This window comes from Cervus canadensis, chromosome 15 (assembly GCF_019320065.1).
Source record: "Cervus canadensis isolate Bull #8, Minnesota chromosome 15, ASM1932006v1, whole genome shotgun sequence".
In the NCBI taxonomy this organism is placed as follows: Eukaryota; Metazoa; Chordata; class Mammalia; order Artiodactyla; family Cervidae; genus Cervus; species Cervus canadensis.
Genome location: NC_057400.1, coordinates 38,528,655 through 38,549,391, shown reverse-complemented (window position 1 = coordinate 38,549,391; position 20,737 = coordinate 38,528,655). Strand labels below are relative to the sequence as shown.

Here is a 20,737-nt window from a genome sequence, read left to right as displayed (position 1 = left end):
ATTATGTATTTGTGCTCCTGTCTATGGCCAGTCCCTTCATTTATGCTCAGAATCCTATTCCCCCTCTCCTACTCAAGGCCATCAAATCTCTTTCCCACCACCATCATTCCCCTCCTTTTGTTCTAGATCTTTCCTATTCACCTACAAATGTACCATTCTGACTTGTATTTATTAATTAAAAAAAAATTACTCTCCCTTGACTTCACACCTCCTCCCTTAAGAAAATCACGTCACCCCTGTAGCCTACACACAGTGTCCTCACTTCTTCCCACCCACTGTCTCTGGAGCCATTTTCTCCCTTGACTCCAGCAAAATTGTGCTTGTCAAGGGCATCAGTGATTTCCATGTTGCTAATTTCAGGGGTCAATTCTCAGTCCTCACTTTACATAAGCTATTAAGATGGAAGTGATCACTGCCTCCTCTTTGGAAAACTTGATATTTAGCTTTGAGGAAGCTGTTCTCTTTGTTTTATTTCACTGGGTTGTCCCCAATAAATTTGGATGGATCCTCTTCACCATTCTACCTCTAAGTCTTGTAGTTCCCTTGGGGAACTTTCTAGGGGATCTCAATTGATCCAGTATACTTCATATGCCATTTACAGGCTGACTCAAATTACCAATTAATATCTCTGATAGAGATTTCTCTCTTGAACTGCAAACTCACATATCTCATTGTCTCATATCTAATATGCCCCAAATATAATTTTGCTTTTCCCTCTAAACCTTTTCTTTCCTCCACATTCCATTTCTCAACAAATAGAAACCTATTCTCCCAGTGCTTGGGCTAAACACCTTGATATTTTTTTTCTGTCCTTTTCTTTCTTATTTATTTTTAATTCAAGGATGATTATAATATTGTGCTGGTTTCTACCATACATCGACATAGATCAGCCTTAGGTATTCATATGTCCCCTCCCTCTTGAGCCTCCCTCCTACCTCCCACCCCATCCCACTCCTCTAGGTTGTCCCAGAGCCCTAGTTTGAGTTCAAAACCCTTGATATTTTGACTCATCCCTCCCCCTTACATCCTATACTCACACTGTCATGCCTTACCTATTGTCATGAATATAAGGCTCCATGTTTCAAATCAGAACTATTATAAATCTCTTACTCTTCAAATCAATTTCTCTGCCTCCTTTTCCATTCTCACCCTCCCTCTTCATCCATTTCCCACATAGCAGAGTGTTTTTAAAAGTCACATCAAGTTACATTATTCCCTGCATTGCACTCAATATCTCTTGGATCTCATATCTTGCCACTTCCCCATCACTTCTCCTGCTCCACCCATCACAACCTGCTTCTTCCTCTTCAAACAGCCTAGCACAGGTCGCCTTAGCGTTTTGCACTGGCTGTTGTTCCCTGTGCCTGGAAGAGTCTTCTCCCAGATGTCTGCATAACTCACTCACTTAAAATATCATCCTCCTTCCCTGTCACTTTGTCCATTTACCCTACTTAATTTTTTTCTTAGCATTTATCATTCATCTGACATCTATCTATTTATTGACTGTCTCTTCTAGAATGTAAGCCCAATAAAAAGGAGGAATTTGTCCATTTTCTTATTGTTTTATCTCCAGTGCCTGACACAATGCACTCAGTAAATATTGTTTGAATGAGAGAATTTAGTGAATGAACAGAATACAACTGTACTTTGATGCTGAGATATAGAGGAAAATATGTCAAACTAGGAGACCCTAGCAAGGTGGGTGACCTTGGGCAAGATATGTAGGCTCTGTGGGATTTTGCTTACTCAATTGTAAAATGAGGTGTTTGAATTAAATGATTGCTGAAATCACCTCAGCTCTAAGAAGTCATGATTGAATGACTCAGGTTTGATTACTTTTCACTTTTCACTCTCCCTGACATTTCAGGCTTTGAAATACAACATCCTCAGTATATATACTCCCTTCTTAATGAATAGTGAAAAGAGAGAAATTAAACAAGATTACAGACAAATTCATTTTAGTAATATCAACATATGACATGATCATTATGTAATATTTCAATGCCCAGACTGAAAATAGACCTTACTCCTAAAGAAGATATCACAGTTATTTTTAAATCCACCTGGCATTTCAATTAAGAGGGAGATAACTAATGTGTTTACCCCAGAATACTCTCTTGGCTCATCATGTTCTAGGGACATAAGACAACATTGAGGCAGAAAATAGCTATTGCCAATTTGAGTTGATAGCTCTGCTATGGGAAAAATGCTCACATAAGTGACCAAAGTGAACATCACCTAAAAAATTCATGTTATTTACTTACACATATAGAAACTACATACTTCCAAACAATTTATAATAAAGGCACTAATGTTATTGTGCTAGATATCCACCCACACTCGGTCATGTCTACTCTCCATTCTGCTCTATGTCCCTGAGAGTTGTCTTATAGAAGGCTCCTTTATTCTCGGGCTTTTGGTTGGGTTCAGTCAAAGTGGAATACTACAGATGAAGATGAGAGAAGAGAGTGAGGTTGGGACCGCTGTTCTTGCAGCTCCTGACCCTGCAGAGCTGTGTTGACTAGCTGTGTCCTCCAACAAAGGTCTCAGCCCCAGCCAGGTGGCTCTCTCCACGCAGGAAATGGGGAGGGCCACCTGACAAGCGCTTCTCTGGCTCTGGGTAGAGCAGCCTGGCTACCACATGAGCTCTTGTGATTGCCCTGCATTCCAATCTTCTTTATCATCATCCCCTTATTACATTCTTCTGGATTTATCCTAATTTTGAGTGTGCCATCTGTTTCCTATTAGGAATCGTTAAAATAGAAAATTAGTAAGAGAATAAGAGACAAAAAACTAAGAGGATGGGAATATAGTTATGTCAGCACACCAAGACTAAATAGGGGTGCTGTAATTGAACATGGGTAAAGTTAAAAGGAAGCATTTAGTTCTTATTTGCTAATAATAGACAACATCTAGCACATCAGAAGCTGGCAGGGGGAGGGAGGCAAACCGCCCAAGGAAAAGCTTTTTCAGTAGTTTTACAGCGTCTAAACCAACTCTCGTATAATATTGTGTTAACCTTTATAAGGCCTTTGAAATAAAATTAAATCATAATTCTATAAAACTTTTCTATAGAAAGGGAAAGTGACGCATGCAAGGTGACAAATATAGAAAATGTTATATACAAGGATATACAGTATTTTTGTCATCTGATTTGATATGGGAATAGAATTTGGAAACTTCCAGAATGAATAGCAGTCATGTCTCATAAATATTCCTTCTAAATTTTTATTTTTTGGGGCTATACTTTTAATACATCCCTATGTATTACATACATAATTACAAAAAAGGTTTGTAATTATGAAGTCTTTTGTGTCCATTGTAGATAGTTTGGAAAATGCAATTAAGCACACAAAATACCATAAATCCACCCCAAATTGTAAACCCTTAGCAAAAGATTAATGAGTCTTCTTATATTCTTTTTTCCTTAAGTATGCTAAGTTGTTTTAGCCATGTTCAGCTCTTTGCAACCCTATGGACCATAGCCCACCAGGCAGGATTTTAATTTAATTGGATATGTACTACATATATTATTTTTAACCTGATTTTTCCCATCTGTCAATATATCTAGCATATTTTACTCTGTATTTCTATTACATAATTTTTAGTGTTGCTTAGTGTTTTATTATGTGAATAATTGCATTTAACCAATTTCTTATTTGGGCGGTATTATATTATTTCTAATTTTTCAGCCTATTTTAAGGCTGTAATGAGTATACCTATATATAAATCTTTGTATAGGTATCTGGTATTAATTCTTAAACTTCATTTTTTAATTTTTAAGACTTTTCCTAGTTATTTCCCTATTTATTGTTCGAAAAGAGTATGACAGTTTACCCTCTCACTAATGGTAGATGCTCTTGTTTATCACATTGGAGATTGGTGACACAAATGTTCAAGACACTGAAAGAAGTAGCTGAAACACAAATAGTGTGAACTGTAGACTGAAAAAAGGTCCATTATATTCAAGTAACCAGGCAGGAGGGTGTAAAAACTGATTTTCTATTTTAAAAAGCAAAGCACTAGCTTTGATTTTTTACCCATGTAGAGAGTTTTCCCATCTTTGCATAAAGAATGTCCTGCAAAATAATTCTTTTGAGGCTAATTTTTTTGCTCAGAAGCTTCAGCACATCCTGGATTAAACCCCCCAGGGATCTCTATACCTGTTAGTTGAAGGTGAAGAGATAATGTTAGTTGAAAGGTTCTGAGGATGGAAGTGATCAAGGGTCCATCTTTAGCACAAAAAACCTTGAATTTGGCTTCCATAGACAATTTGACTTACAGAAGTATCATGTTCCCATGCTCTGCTGGGATTAAATGTACCTCTATACCCCACATGACTAAACAATTTGGTTCACTGGTGTCTATGGTCTGTTATTAGTATCTATCTGGATGCCTTATTAATAGGTTTGGATTTATGTGAATTGATACAAGAAAAGTGCTATGTACAATGTCACCTTTCCATATTATTTTCCACTGGAGTAACTTAGCAAATATGTGTCTTGTAAAACTCTTATCTCCAAGATGTGATACTCAGTTCAGTTCAGTTCAGTCGCTCAGTCGTGTCTGACTCTTTGCAACCCCATGAATCGCAGCACGCCAGGCCTCCCTGTCCATCACTAACTCCCGGAGTTTACTCAAACTCATGTCCATCAAGTTGGTGATGCCATACAGCCGTCTCATCCTCTGTCGTCCCCTTCTACTCCTGCCCCCAATCCCTCCCAGCATCAGGGTCTTTTCCAATGAGTCAGCTCTTCGCATGAGGTGGCCAAAGTATTGGAGTTTCAGCTTCAGCATCAGTCCTTCCAATGAACACCCAGGACTGATCTCCTTTAGGATGGACTGGTTGGATCTCCTTGCAGTCCAAGGGACTCTCAAGTCTTCTCCAACACCACAGTTCAAAAACATAAATTCTTTGGCGCTCAGCTTTTTTCACAGTCCAACTCTCACATCCATACATGACCACTGGAAAAACCATAGCCTTGACTAGATGGACTTTTGTTGGCAAAGTAATGTCTCTGCTTTTTAATATGCTATCTAGGTTGGTTATAACTTTCCTTCCAAGGAGTAAGCATCTTTTAATCATGGCTGCAATCATCATCTGCAGTGATTTTGGATCCCAAAAAAATAAAGTCTGACACTGTTTCCACTGTTTCCCCATCTATTTCCCATGAGGTGATGGGACCAGATGCCATGATCTTTGTTTTCTGAATGTTGAGCTTTAAGCCAACGTTTTCACTCTCCTCTTTCACTTTCATCAACAGGCTCTTTAGTTCCTCTTCACTTTCTGCCATAACGGTGCTGTCATCTGCATATCTGAGGTTATTGATACTTCTCCCAGCAATCTTGTTTCCAGCTTGTGCTTCTTCCAGCCCAGCGTTTCTCATGATGTACTCTGCATATAAGTTAAATAAGCAGGGTGACAATATACAGCCTTGACGTACTCCTTTTCCTGTTTGGAACCAGTCCATTGTTCCATGTCCAGTTCTAACTGTTGCTTCCTGACCTGCATACAGATTTCTCAAGAGGCAGGTCAGGTGGTCTGGTATTCCCATCTCTTGCAGAATTTTCCACTACTACTGGTTACAAATAAATGCTACAGTGTAAAGCATGTTCCTTACCGTTCAGAAGTTCACACAAATATATGAAAATTTATGTGGCAAAATATAGATGATTGTCAAATTGGTTGCATAGAAATGAGTCAGACTTCTGTTGGTGGTGATTTTATGTGATGTAGGCACATCTACATGAAACAAGTGGGAAAATTTAAAGTACAAAAAGTACTTTTTTTTTATTAAGAGGTCCTGTCATGTTTTCATATATAGCAACAACACATTTGTGTGTGTGTGTGTGTGTGTGTGTGTGTGTGTGTGGCAGTGTATATTCTAGGCCAAAGTAGAAAAGATGAAAGGAATTAGCTAAGTAAATGAAAACTTAGAAAATGAAATTAAAATTGTTTTACCTTGGTGCTTTATGAAGAATGGAACTGGATATTTTTCACTTCATATTTCATATATTTTGTCTATCTGGTTAAAGATTATGACCTCCTCCTGAATAAGTCATTGAAACCTTTGTAATGACTTAGGAGCAAATCCAGAAGTTTATTTGTTCAAAGATTCAATATCACATAGATTGCTTGAAATCGGAGACTAAACTGTCTTCCTACTATAATGCTTTAGCCCTAACTTTCTAATGTCTGAAAAGTGCAAGTGTTAGTTGCTTGGTCATGTCCAACTCTTTGCCACCCCATTGACTGTAGCCTCCAGACTACTCTGTCCATGGGATTTTTCAGGCAGAAATACTGGAGTGGGTTACCTTTCCTTTCTCCAGGGGATCTTCCCAACCCAGATCTCTTGCATTACAGACAGATTCTTTACCATCTGAGCCACAAGGGAAACCCTTCTATGTGTAAATAAGAAATTTTTATTCCATGCTGAATTATAACTTGGACTGAAGAAATGAAAAAATTATAGTTGAATGTTTATGTAATATTAGCACAAGATTTTTAAAATTAAACTCTGATACACTCTAATACCATAAACATCATGATTACTGGTCGAGTTTTTAATAGGAAGCAAATTGTTTGGAAGATTACAAAAGTAAGGTGGGATATAAAAAGTACCTTAAACCCTCTGGAAAGATAGCACAACATTACTTTGGCTCATAAATCTATATAGAGAATAGTTTCTTGAGTTTGTTTATACTTATGGTGGCTTAACTTTATCAAAATGAACAAAATGTGGGACTGTGAAAGAGGATTATCCAATAGAATCAAAGGTGACAAGAGGAAATGAAGGATAATGAGGGCCTGTTTAGGTTTTCAGAAAAGAAAATTTTCAAGAAATTTCGTCTGCAAGTCTATAAGAAACAAGGTTTAAATTCAACTTGTCTCCTGTGCACTAGCTTTCTGGTTCCCCTATCATTGGAAAGCTGTAAGGACCACTCAAAAAGTCTAAAAAGTAGTATGTTTACAATCTATGTCTCAACAAATGTCCTAAAGGGCTAGTTAAATACTCTTAACCTTAACTTTAGTTGAAGCTTGCAAAGCCCATATTTCATGACACACACTTTCTGCTCTTATTAACTGATGGAAAGTGAATGGAACTGTCCTTAGGGAAGTGTTTAGTTCAGACTTTACCGGCCCGCAAATAAAACTGCTGGCCTGGTTCCCATCCATAACTGTTATTCTCAGACCAGAGATCAGAAAATGCTTCCACTCACCTTAGCAATGATCACTTAAGCCCTATTGTGTATCAGACATGATACAATGTCCTAGGCATACAAAGGTGAATAATGCAGATCAATATGGGAAGTGCTATGCTAAGAATACATAAAATAGTGCCTAACTATGTCTGGAGAAGAGGGGAAGGAGGAAGGCTGGGAAAGCAATGCTATAGTTGAGTCTTAAATGATGGACAGGGAGATTTAGCAGGCAATAATGCAGGGCAGAGCGTGCCAGGCATGTAGTAAAGGCCCAGATAGATCAACAACAATGGCAGTGGCAGTCCCTCCTGGAAGCAAATGAAAGAGTACAAGGCAAAACAAAGAAGTGAGGGTAAAAAATCTTAATAAAGGACCAGTGGTGTGCCAAGGATTGAGCTAACATTTTTCCTAGAGGGTTCATAGGAAGATTCAAGAAGATAGCATTTGTTCTGGTCTTAATGGTAGAGTAAAACTGACATGTAGAGAAGGAAAATGAAGTTATATTAGTTGATAAAACTGCAAAAGGCAGTTTTATATAAACATGAAAGTGCATGACTGCCTTCTCTTTTCTATTTATGTTCTCACTCTACAGATGTTGTCTAGTCCCTTGGCATCATACCATTTTAAGAGAATGTCTCCTTAATTTAGATCTCCAGTGCTGAATTCTCCTGAGCCATCCATCTGTGTACCTCCAGATGTTTATGTGGAATTTCTACTTATATGTCATACAGTCGTGTCAACTGTTTAATGTTTAATAGTGAGCCCCTAACTTTCTTTTCTGAACCTGTTATTCTTCTAATTTCCCATCTCAGTTATTGGTACCATCATCTAGCCAGTTGCTCTACCAAAACCCTCGGAATTATCCTTGATTCTTTTTAACTTCAACTACCGTACCTAATCCTTCAATGAGTACTCTGACTCTACTCAAAAGCACATTTTAGATTTGAATTCTTAAGTTCCTGAATCCCAGTGATTATTTTTGCTTTATTCTGTTTGGTCACTCATTTCTCCTTTGCTCCTTTACTGTCCATTCTTCACTCAATAGTTCAAGCTATCTTTTAAAAATTGAAGTCACATCATATCACTCTTTGCTTTAAACTCTTCTATGTCTTTTTAAAGAACTAAATCCTTGCCTAATCATCTAGCTACCATCTAGTTTACCAAACTCACCTCCAGTCTAAATTCGAACCACCTGTTCCAGCTGCACTGGTTTCTTCCCAATTCTGAACAAGTGCAAAGTCATTCTCACTCAGTGCTATTGAACCCAAAACTCACACTTCCTTCAGTGGTCTCCTCCATCTCTTTTCATTGTTTCCTTACCCTCATCTTCCAAATTTTAATCCAAATGTCATTTAAATCTATGCTTTCTAATAGTTCTTCCCAGATTTTTCTAACTTATCGCCATATTTATTTCCTTCCTAGAATTTAACATAATAATCTTTTCATTCATTTACTTGTTATCTCTCTTTCCAGAAACTCTCAGAACCTTGAAGCCAAGGCTTTATTTCTTTTTAAGCAACATATCCCAAGTACATAGCACAGTATCTGGCTTAAAGTAGATGCTCAATGAGTATTTTTTGAATAAATGAATGCCAAAGTCACTAGTTTCTTAAGACTATAAGTAAGCGTTGGTAGAATCAAATTCAGAGACTCTAAAAAAAATAAGACACTACATAAAATGAATTTGGTTTGATCATTGGGAAGTCACTGGTAGAAGTAGTCAGTTGGAGTGTAGGTAGAGGTAGGAACATCATGGGTGAGGACTAAAATAGGAGATGCAAAATTGGAGGAGAGTATTCTTGACTGAAAGGGGACAGTGAAGGGTGTGGTGCTACAGTCTTGGGGTGTGTAAAGAAAGTACTTTACAATTTTGGTTAATGAATAAGATTTGTTTAGATTTTCATGTGAGAAAGAAGAAGCAAAGACCAAGAGTTTGAAATGACAAGGGAAGAAAGCGTAGGTGATGGAGGAAGATTATAGAGATGGAATTGGAGAATAGGATATAGAGCCCAGGTGGACAGAAGGAAGGACATCACTTCCTCTGAGGAGCAGGACATCAAGGAAATGATATTTTAGGATCTCCATTTCTTCTGATAAAAGCAAAGAAATAGAGGCAGGTGTGGAACTTGACATAGTGAACAGCCTTTCAAATGATACCATGAGCAGCTGAGAAGCACTGGCCAGGAGTTCATAAAAGGAATGATGATTGTCAATAAAGATTCAACTGAAACCATCAATTTGGTACTAGTTTATAAAGCCGTGTAATTCTTTCATCAATCACATGTTTATTAGGTATATTCTATCTCCTAGACACTTTAGTTGTTGCTGGAAGTGCGGAGGATAATAAATCACAGTTTCTGCAGTCTACCGGGACAGAGGAACAAGTATATTAATTAGCAAAGCCTTGTGGCGAGGCTTATACCAGAGGAATAAAATTATACAAGCAGAACACAGAGGATGATGGGGAAGGGGTCATAGGTCTGGTTGTAAGATAAATAACTATAATTGAAGCTCTTGGAATTGGAACCATTCTCCATGATAGTAGAATCCTGGAGGGGGAGGAGGCTCACTAGAATGGAGGAAGTCATGTGTCTGTGAGTTAGCAGGTCAGAGGGGCTTCAGACGTAAGTCGACTAGGAAGGTAGAAGGAGTTCTTCTAGACAAGACCCGTGTGGCTGTGGCTTACATATCCGAATTCTCAATATTTGAGAGTGACCTGGAAGTCCACACATACCGGTGATAAGGCTAGGGAGAGGGTAATACAGCCAGATGGTGTAAACATCAAAGGAAGAAAGCATTGTATCTGAGAGGGACAGCATCGTGGTCTCAAAGTAGCAATTACCAAGACGGAAAATGCTCAAACCATTCCCCAGCCTCCTGGCAAACAAGGCATCTTAAGAAAAGCATCCTTCACTCAGGAGAATTTCAGTCAAGACAGGAGGGAGGGAGGGAGGGAGGGAGAGACAGAGTGATTTGCTAGCTATAGCAAAGGCTGAGGATACCAGAGTCAAGGATGGAAATAGTTGGTTCTGAGACGCCAAAAAGCCTCAAGTGTGACACATTTCCAGAGCCTGCACAAGCCACTGAACCAGATGGTGTCAGTGATCTGAAGATACCAGCAACCCGGGATTGGTCCACTTCTTGTCAAGGGATTGTCGGCAGAAGGACCACTGACTTCCCCTCGAGGTCAATGCTGCGAGTAGACAATATTGTCAATGGTCAGAACCCAGAGAAAAATGCCCTGTAATCCAGTATCTGTTCTTTTGAAGTATCTTTTTTCTCTCTGATTACAAAAGAAATATATATTCATTGCACAAAATAAGTAACACAGAAAAGTATGAAGAATAAAATAAAGATCAGTTATAAACCCAAAGGGAGGTAATATAATGGTTGCTAACATTTCCATATCTGGCACTAATAGAATGCTGAGGCATTTATCAGTTAGGTCTCTGAAATATGTCAGTGTTCCTTTTCCTCCCTTTCCTACCCTCTCTTTCACCTTCCATCTTTGGTGCCCCTACCTTTCTAGCTTCATCTCTGTTCTCCCCAAATTCAGATTTCAACCATGTCTGGTGTAGAATCACTTTACCTTGGAGCCACCCAGTTACTCATTAAGCATTGAATGGATGTTGCTGTTCTGGCTGCTGGCGTTGCAGGCCTGCTGCAGAGTTGCTATGGCTGTGGCCGTGGTACTTGGGATGCCTCTTCTTGTTCTCCCAGGGGTCAGAGACCACGTTGCTGGGCAAGTCTGAAAACCACTTAACTTTTCATATTCATTTCTCAAAAAAAGAAAAATGCCACCTTGGGGATGAGGCTTACCCAACCTTTACGAAAGCCCCTCTGCTGGTAGTAACTCACTACCATTCACCATTAAGGTACTGTTTTTTACGAGCAAGATTCAGTCTCTTGACCCAGACACAGCATGGCAGGCCAGTCATTGAATGGTCCTCTGTCAATTAAATATAAACTTCAGTCGCTTCATCACTAGGGGAATAATGGTTTCAGCCCCCTGAAAATAGCTAATGTGTGCTTCAGGTTTTCTCTTGCTGCCTCCATTCCCGGAAAAGGGAGGTAAAACATGCCTAGTCAGACAGTACTTTCACTTTTTTGAGCTTGATAAATTTGTCCTTCATTTTACCACATAAGTCAGAATTACTATTTATCACAACCCTGATAATTTTTTTCTTTTCCTCCTTCCTCCCACCTATCTCCTGCCACATCCCCAGAAGCATAAAGCTTTCAATATCCTGCTGTCCATTAGCATAAATAAACTCATGCTTTTAAAGTAAAAATAGATTTAATGCTATATTTGTTAAAGACTACATTACCATAAGAGGATAAAAATATTCTTGAGTAACAGGTAGATCATATACTTTAGAAACAATAATATGCTTTTATTGTGGTTCCCTGAAAGTCGATTATTTTAGCCATAGATTAAAACTTTAGGTCTTGAGCACATGTTACATTTCTATTTTAGAAACTGTTAAACCATGCAGTTTCTCAGGACTTGTACTTTCATGTTTTAACTTATTTTTTCTGTTGTCAATGTTTTGCAGGCAGACCAAAAAACATGAAGGGCCATTTAAATTCAGTATTTGCTATATGAGCCAATGGATAATGTTGTTATAACTTTGTTCCTTGTTTTTATATTTCGGTTGTTAATTTAAATTTTATGTGATATTTATACATTAGATAAGAAAATACTGGGCTGATAAAGAACAGAAATGGCAGGAAATGGAAATGAGAGATCTTCGCCGTCTGGAAGAACTGAAGAAATTAATGGCTGAACAGTCAGTAAAAGACAGAGAAAGGTAAAAAAAAAAAAAGTAAATTGTGTGGTAATAGAAGTCTTCTGTAATGTGTTATGTGAATGGAGTCTTCCATATTGTGTTAGGATAAATAATATCAGAGGGAGCATTTTTCTGTACTTAATATGTCCTTACAATATTTATATTCACCAATTGAAAAATGATACTTATATTTTAAACTTTCATATTCATACACAAATCTCTAGTTTTCCATTTTGTTCCTTAGAAAGCTTCCTAGTTAAAATCATCACAGAGAATTTCATAGTATTTGATTGCCCACTGTGTGTGTGAAATAATACTGGCTGCTGCAGTGACTTAATATTTTGACCTAGAAGGAAGAAACCATTATTCAGAGGAAAAGGGAGACCCATTTACTATGACTGAGGCTGAGAAAGACAATACACAATCATACTGTGCTGTGTGGTATTCCTTTTATTATACTTAAGAGGTATTTGATATAGGAAAAACCTTGAATTCCCTAGAATAATGTAACTTTAGAGCTGGAAAGGACATCTGAGATCCAGTTTCCTCATTTTAGGAGGATTTACTGCACTGAAAAATTAAAATTACTTTTCCCTAGTTTAATGTATCAATTAAGGTCAGTAAAGGGGCAGAGATACATAGTATTTTGAATCGGGGAAGTTTAAGATAAAAAATTATTAATTCTAACAAAAAAAAGTCTCAGTTACATAAAAGGATATAGAGAAGTTTAAAGAATGTTGCAGGGCTGGAGGAGGGTTCTCAAGGAAGAAACAAATTTGGAAGTGTGGCCCCTCCTCTCAGCAGCTGGGATTCAGACCTCACTGTAGAAGGTGTGGTTGTGGGCTCATCCAGAAGCTGTTCCCAGTCACTGGGCAAGCAGGAACACCCTACCTGGGTGCAGGATGCCAAAACTGGAAGTCAAGCATTGTGATTCCAATACTTGATGGGAATCTGACCGTGAGAGTGCTTCTGAAATTTGATGGGAACCTGCCCACAGGGTGCAACTGAGCTCCACAGCACCCCTGAGTGTACCTACAAGTGCTGCTGGCAGCCGTGAAGCAGGAGCAAGAAGGAGGAGTAAACCCAGAACCTAGGAAGGAAAGCCCTTCCTTCTTCAGCATCCCTCCAGCACCCTTTTCCATCATGGCTGAGCACTGTGCCAGCTGCAAAGCAGAAATGTTACAAGGTCCATCTCTATTTTCATAGAGCAGACAATGAAGGGTAGATTTGGAGCTGAGAGACAATAAATTGGTAACTGGCATAGTTATATAGTTTAGCTAGCTCCTGAGTGGATTTCACAAAAGATAAATTAAAAAATAGGTCTTTCATTTTGTAACATAAATCATAATAAAGTTTTCTTTACAGTTAGTCAATGTAAAAAAAATTGCCTGGAACTCTTCATACTTTCTGCTCAATTTCACTGTAAACTTAAAACTGCTCTAAAAATGAAGTCTACTACAGTACTAAAAATTACATTTTAGACTTATTGTAACTTAAGATGACATAACCATTTTACACAACAAAGTTCACTTATATCTAGGAAGCTTCCTTTGTGACCCATGGAAATAATGTCAAATTCCAGTCATCAAGTTGCAGAGTGAATCTGGGGTTCCACACAGATGCTAGGCAATTCCCCCCAATTTTCTGAATAAAATTCACTTGATTTTCCAGGTATCTCAGAATTTATAATTGAGTTTAATCTATTATGAAGAAAATCAAGAATATAGCAAAGCTAGGGCTCAAGGCTAAGTGATGAAACAACCAGTGAGAAATCAGTTAAGCACAAACCAAGAAAGAGGATACCAGAAGGCAGTCCACACCATGGGTCAGAGGCAGAAACAAGCAGTTCAATATTAAAGGCAAGGCAAATGTGGGGATCAAAAGGCTGGTTGGATAGTCTGAAACTAAGCTAGAGGAACAAAAGAGAGCCCCAGGAATTAAAGGGTGTGGGGAAAAAGGAACAGCTGTAAAGTCCCCGCATCTAGGACTCATGATTCTAGTAGAATCTGCCCTCATAGCCTAGGAGTTTCTTTGATTACAGAGCCATTTCAGCCTTGTGTTTCTTGTCCCAATAATTATCAAGATAAGCTGATTCAGAACTTTAGTTGAAAAGAAGAGAAGGAAAATTAAATGGGCCTGTCTTACATAACAGAAAAGAAAACTAGGTGTCATATTATAACATAGTGAAAATAGTATCAAAGACTAGGAACCAGGAGACCGGGGTTTTAGTATCTTATTTGAATGGTGTACGACCTAGGGAAAGTTATTAATTTAACCTCTATTAGGCTCTGTTTTGTTCTCTGTAAAAAAACTGAATTGGATAACTTTGGAGGACTAAGGGAGCTATCAACTTTTAAGAGTTTATGATCTGTGTATTTTACTTATCTGAAATGTAGATTCAGATAATAATGAATCCAGTCCTTCTATGCCAATGGAAAGTCAGTGAGGAGGGCCATTAAAATATCCAGATAATGTATCAGAACATAATTCTCAGAAAATTGTGGATGATATTGGAGAAAAGCACAGTCCTCATTTTGTGATTTAGACAGAGAGAATCTAACATGTAAAAACAGCTGATAACTTTTGCTTCTGACAAGAACTAGAAATTGTGTTCTTTTGTAACCATCCTGATGCTGAGAATGTGGTTGATTGGTTAAAATGTTTTTCTCCACTACTGAAATACGATTCACAAATCTCACATTTGATATTTTAACTGTAGGCACATTTTTCTCATGTCAGAATAAGAAGGCTTGAAGCAGTTTCCAGAACTGTTAAAAACACACATACACATAGCCTTGAGAGTTTGAAAACTTCTGTTATTTAATTTTTCTATTTTCTAACTCTAATATTAAATTTCTTGAAAACAGTACTCATAAATTAACACATATATTAGGTTAAACCATAAGAAAATTACATTTTTATAGGTCAAACAATGGTTAAGTATTGGCAGTTTTATGCAGTTCAACATAATAAAGAGATAGAGCAATTTATTTACTAATTACATTTCCTGTCTCAATCTGTTATGAGCTGTCTTGTGCCCTCATCACTTTATTGACATTGTTCTTGCCATAGTTTCCACTAACCTCCTACTGCCCTATTTTTATTTCTCAACAATGTCAAAGAAGTGGAGAGGAAAGGCTCTAGAATCAGGTTATCAACATAAGAATCCTGTCTCTATCCTTTATAGCTATGTGACATGTGGGTAAATTATTTCACATTTCTGTGCTTCAGTTTCTTCACCTATATAATGAAGAAATAAATAGTATCTTCTTCATGGGATTGTTGCAAGGAATAAGTGAGATATTAAATGGAATGCACACATAGTGAACATTCATTAGATATAAAGATTACTGTCAATTGAGGTTTCAAAACATGAGACACTAACATAATTTGTTCTCAAAATATTTAAGCATTTTATGCTGGAGAGGGTGTGGAGAAAAGGGAACCCTCTTGCACTGTTGGTAGGAATGCAAACTAGTACAGCTGCTATGGAGAACAGTGTGGAGATTTCTTAAAAAACTGGAAATAGAACTGCCATATGACCCAGCAATCCCACTCCTGGGCATACACACCGAGGAAACTAGATCTGAAAGAGACACGTGCACCCCAATGTTCATCACAGCACTGTTTATAATAGCCAGGACATGGAAGCAACCTAGATGCCCATCAGCAGACGAATGGATAAGGAAGCTGTGGTACATATACACCATGGAATATTACTCAGCCATTAAAAAGAATTCATTTGAATCAGTTCTAATGAGATGGATGAAACTGGAGCCCATTATACAGAGTGAAGTAAGCCAGAAAGATAAAGACCAATACAGTATACTAACGCATATATATGGAATTTAGAAAGATGGTAATGATAACCCTATATGCAAAACAGAAAAAGAGACACAGATGTACAGAATAGAATTTTGGACTCTGTGGGAGAAGGCGAGGGTGGGATGTTTCGAGAGAACAGCATCAAAACATGTATATTATCTATGGTGAAACAGATCACCAGCCCAGGTGGGATGCATGAGACAAGTGCTCGGCCTGGTGCACTGGGAAGACCCAGAGGCATCGGGTGGAGAGGGAGGTGGGAGGGGGGATCGGGATGGGGAATACATGTAAATCCATGGCTGATTCATGTCAATGTATGGCAAAAACCACTACAATATTGTAAAGTAATTAGCCTCCAACTAATAAAAATAAATGAAAAAAAAAATTTAAGCATTTTAAATGCTTTAAATAAAAGGTGTAATAATAGGGACACTTTTTAAAACTGAAATATAGTTGATTCACAATGTTGTGGCAATCTCTGCTGTACAGCAAAGTGACTGAGTTTTAAATTTTTATGCATCCTTTTTTTAAAAGATTCTTTTCCATTATGTTTATCCCAGGAGATTGTATATAGGTCCCTGTGCTATATACTAAGACCTTGCTGTTTATCCATTGTAAATGTAATAGCTTGCATCTACCAACCCCAAATTCCTAGTCCATCACTCTGTACCCTCCTGCCCCAACTTGTAAACCACAAGTCTGATCTCTATGTCTGTGAGCCTGATTCTGCTTCATTTCATTTGTGTCATATTTTAGATTCCACATATAAGTGATATCATATGGTGTCTATCTTTCTCCTGGCTTACCTCACTTAGTATAATAATCTCTACTGTCATCCATGTTGCTGCTGTCATCCATGTTGCTGCAAATGGCATTATTTCACTCTTTTTATGGCTGAGTAATATTCCAGTGTATATATGTACCACATCTTCTTTATCCATTCATCTGTCAATGAACATTTAGGTTGTTTCCGTATTTTGGCTATTGTGAATAGTGCCACTATAAATACAGGAGTGTGTGCGTCTTTTTTTTTGAATTATAGTTTTGTCTGGGCATATTCCCAGAAGCAGGATTGTTAGATCATATGGTAATCCTATTTCTAGTTTTCTGAGTACTCTCTGGGTGGCTCAGTGGTAAAGAATCTTCTTACCAATACAGAAGATATAGGTTGGAGCTCTGGGTTGGGAAGACCCCTGGAGAAGGAAATGGCAATGTAGTTCCGTATTCTTGCCTGGAAAATCTCATGGACAGAGAAACCTGGTGGGCTACAGTCCATGGGGTCACAGAGAATCAGACACAACTTAGTGACTAAGCATGCTTGTGTGGGGAAACCTCCATACTGTTTTCCAAGCTGTACCAACTTACATTCCCACCAATGGCATAGCAGGATTTCCTTTTCTCCACATCCTCTCCAGCATTTGCTATTTGTAGACTTTTTAATTGATGGCCATTCTGACCATTTGAGGAGGTGCTGTACCCCATTGTACTTGCATTTCTCTAATAATTAGTGATATTGAGCATCTTCTCATGTACCTACTGACTATCTGTCTGTCTTCTTTGGAGAAATGTCTATTGAGGTCTTCTGCCTATTTTCCAGCTGGGGGGGTTGTTTGTTCATTGTTCAGTTGTATGAACTGTTTGTATATTTTAGGAGACCCTCATGCAATCTCTTCAGTGGAAGTCTTTTCTGATATCAGCTGTTTAATACATACATACAAATTATATATGCCTAAGTAAAATATGACTTTAAGAGCAACAAAGACCCAATACGTTTTACATTATGGTAACATTGTATTTGTTCCAGCTGCCATAACAAAATACCATAGACTGATGGTTTAAACAACAGAGATTTATTTTCTCACAGTTCTGGAGGCTACAAGCCCCAAGATCAAGGTACCAGCACTGTTGACTTCTGGTAAGAACCCTCTTCCCAGCTTATAGACACTTGCTTTATACTCAGAGGGTGGGAAGAGGAAGATAGCAAATTCTCTAATGTTTCTTCTTTAAGGACACTAATTCCATCATGAGGGCCCTACCTTCATGACCTCATTGAAACCTAATTATTTCCCAAAGGACTCATCTTCAAATACCATTACGTCAGTGTTTAGATTTCATATGAATTTTGCAGGAACAAGGTCAGTTTATAGCAACCATTTGTGTATAAAAAAAAACACATTTATGTATGGACAAATTACCTATTTATTATCAACCACTATTTATTGGTTGCTGCTAGCACATAAGGCTTTTGTGACAATTAGAAAAAGTACCCCTTTCTGGTGGCAAAATACATAGATTCCCTACAGGAAGCAGACAAATTAGGAAAAGATAAGACTCCCCTCCTGAACCATGACACAGAGCTTGACAAGCAGAGGCAAAACTGGACATCAGATCCCATTTTTATTCCTGGCTAAGCATCACTTTTGCAAAGCACAATTTTCAAAATGGATATCCCTGCAAATAGACCAACCTAATTCTTTTAAAATATTATGTGTTATCCATGTTTCTTCTAAAGTTTAGCCATCTGATATTTCTTTTCACGAAAGATATCAGCTAAGTTTCTGATTTTTATGAAAGCTGCTCAGTCGTGTCCAGCTGTTTTTGACCGCATGGACTATACAGTCCATGGAATTCTCAGGCTAGAATACTAGAGTGGGTAGATAGATATTCCCTTCTCCAGGGGATCTTCACAACCCAGGGACCAAACCCAGGTCTTCCTCATTGCAGGCTGATTCTTTACCAGCTGAGCCACCAGGGAAGCCTTTCATATTGTTCTAAACTGATAGACCACCATTTCTACACCAGTTATTTAATGATTCATCCTTTCCCCCTGATTTTTTTTTTTTTTTTTTTTTTTAATTTTTTTATTAGTTGGAGGCTAATTACTTCACAACATTTCAGTGGGTTTTGTCATACATTGATATGAATCAGCCATAGATTTACACTTATTCCCCATCCCGATCCCCCCTCCCACCTCCCTCTCCACCCGACTCCTCTGGGTCTTCCCCGTGCACCAGGCCCGAGCACTTGTCTCATGCATCCCACCTGGGCTGGTGATCTGTTTCACCATAGATAGTATACATGCTGTTCTTTTGAAACATCCCACCCTCACCTTCTCCCACAGAGTTCAAAAGTCTGTTCTGTATTTCTGTGTCTCTTTTTCTGTTTTGCATATAGGGTTATCGTTACCATCTTTCTAAATTCCATATATATGTGTTAGTATGCTGTAATGTTCTTTATCTTTCTGGCTTATTTCACTCTGTATAATGGGCTCCAGTTTCATCCATCTCATTAGGACTGATTCAAATGAATTCTTTTTGACAGCTGAGTAATATTCCATGGTGTATATGTACCACAGCTTCCTTATCCATTCATCTGCTGATGGGCATCTAGGTTGCTTCCATGTCCTGGCTATTATAAACAGTGCTGCAATGAACATTGGGGTGCACGTGTCTCTTTCCAATCTGGTTTCCTCAGTGTGTATGCCCAAAAGTGGGATTGCTGGGTCATATGGCAGTTCTGTTTCCAGTTTTTTAAGGAATCTCCACACTGTTTTCCATAGTGGCTGTACTAGTTTGCATTCCCACCAACAGTGTAAGAGGGTTCCCTTTTCTCCACACCCTCTCCAGCATTTATTGCTTGTAGACTTTTGGATAGCAGCCATCCTGACTGGCGTGTAATGGTACCTCATTGTGGTTTTGATTTGCATTTCTCTAATAATGAGTGATGTTGAGCATCTTTTCATGTGTTTGTTAGCCATCTGTATGTCTTCTTTGGAGAAATGTCTGTTTAGTTCTTTGGCCCATTTTTTGATTGGGTCATTTATTTTTCTGGAATTGAGCTTCAGGAGTTGCTTGTATATTTTTGAGATTAATCCTTTGTCTGTTTCTTCATTTGCTATTATTTTCTCCCAATCTGAGGGCTGTCTTTTCACCTTACTTATAGTTTCCTTTGTAGTGCAAAAGCTTTTAAGTTTCATTAGATCCCATTTGTTTAGTTTTGCTTTTATTTCCAATATTCTGGGAGGTGGGTCATAGAGGATCTTGCTGTGATTTATGTCGGAGAGTGTTTTGCCTATGTTCTCCTCTAGGAGTTTTATAGTTTCTGGTCTTACATTTAGATCTTTAATCCATTTTGAGTTTATTTTTGTGTATGGTGTTAGAAAGTGTTCTAGTTTCATTCTTTTACAAGTGGTTGACCAGTTTTCCCAGCACCACTTGTTAAAGAGGTTGTCTTTTTTCCATTGTATATCCTTGCCTCCTTTGTCAAAGATAAGGTGTCCATAGGTTCGTGGATTTATCTCTGGGCTTTCTATTCTGTTCCATTGATCTATATTTCTGTCTTTGTGCCAGTACCATACTGTCTTGATGACTGTGGCTTTGTAGTAGAGTCTGAAGTCAGGCAGGTTGATTCCTCCAGTTCCATTCTTCTTTCTCAAGATTACTTTGGCTATTCGAGGTTTTTTGTATTTCCATACAAATTGTGAAATTCTTTGGTCTAGTTCTGTGAAAAATACCGTTGGTAGCTTGATAGGGATTGCATTGAATCTATAGATTGCTTTGGGTAGAATAGCCATTTTGACAATATTGATTCTTCCAATCCATGAACACGGTATGTTTCTCCATCTGTTTGTGTCCTCTTTGATTTCTTTCATCAGTGTTTTATAGTTTTCTATGTATAGGTCTTTTGTTTCTTTAGGTAGATATACTCCTAAGTATTTTATTCTTTTTGTTGCAATGGTGAATGGTATTGTTTCCTTAATTTCTCTTTCTGTTTTTTCATTGTTAGTATATAGGAATGCAAGGGATTTCTGTGTGTTAATTTTATATCCTGCAACTTTACTATATTCATTGATTAGCTCTAGTAATTTTCTGGTAGAGTCTTTAGGGTTTTCTATATAGAGGATCATGTCATCTGCAAAC

The 20,737-nt window shown here is 38.0% G+C and overlaps 1 protein-coding gene across 1 annotated transcript in view; it reads left to right on the top strand.

The window, feature by feature from the left end:
* Window positions 1–20,737, top strand: part of CCDC148 (coiled-coil domain containing 148) — a 284,626-nt gene that overhangs the window by 205,579 nt on the left and 58,310 nt on the right. The window contains exon 12 of the mRNA XM_043488354.1: window positions 11,896–12,014. Within this exon, the coding sequence (XP_043344289.1) occupies window positions 11,896–12,014 (119 nt within the window). The remainder of the gene's footprint in view (window positions 1–11,895; window positions 12,015–20,737) is intronic.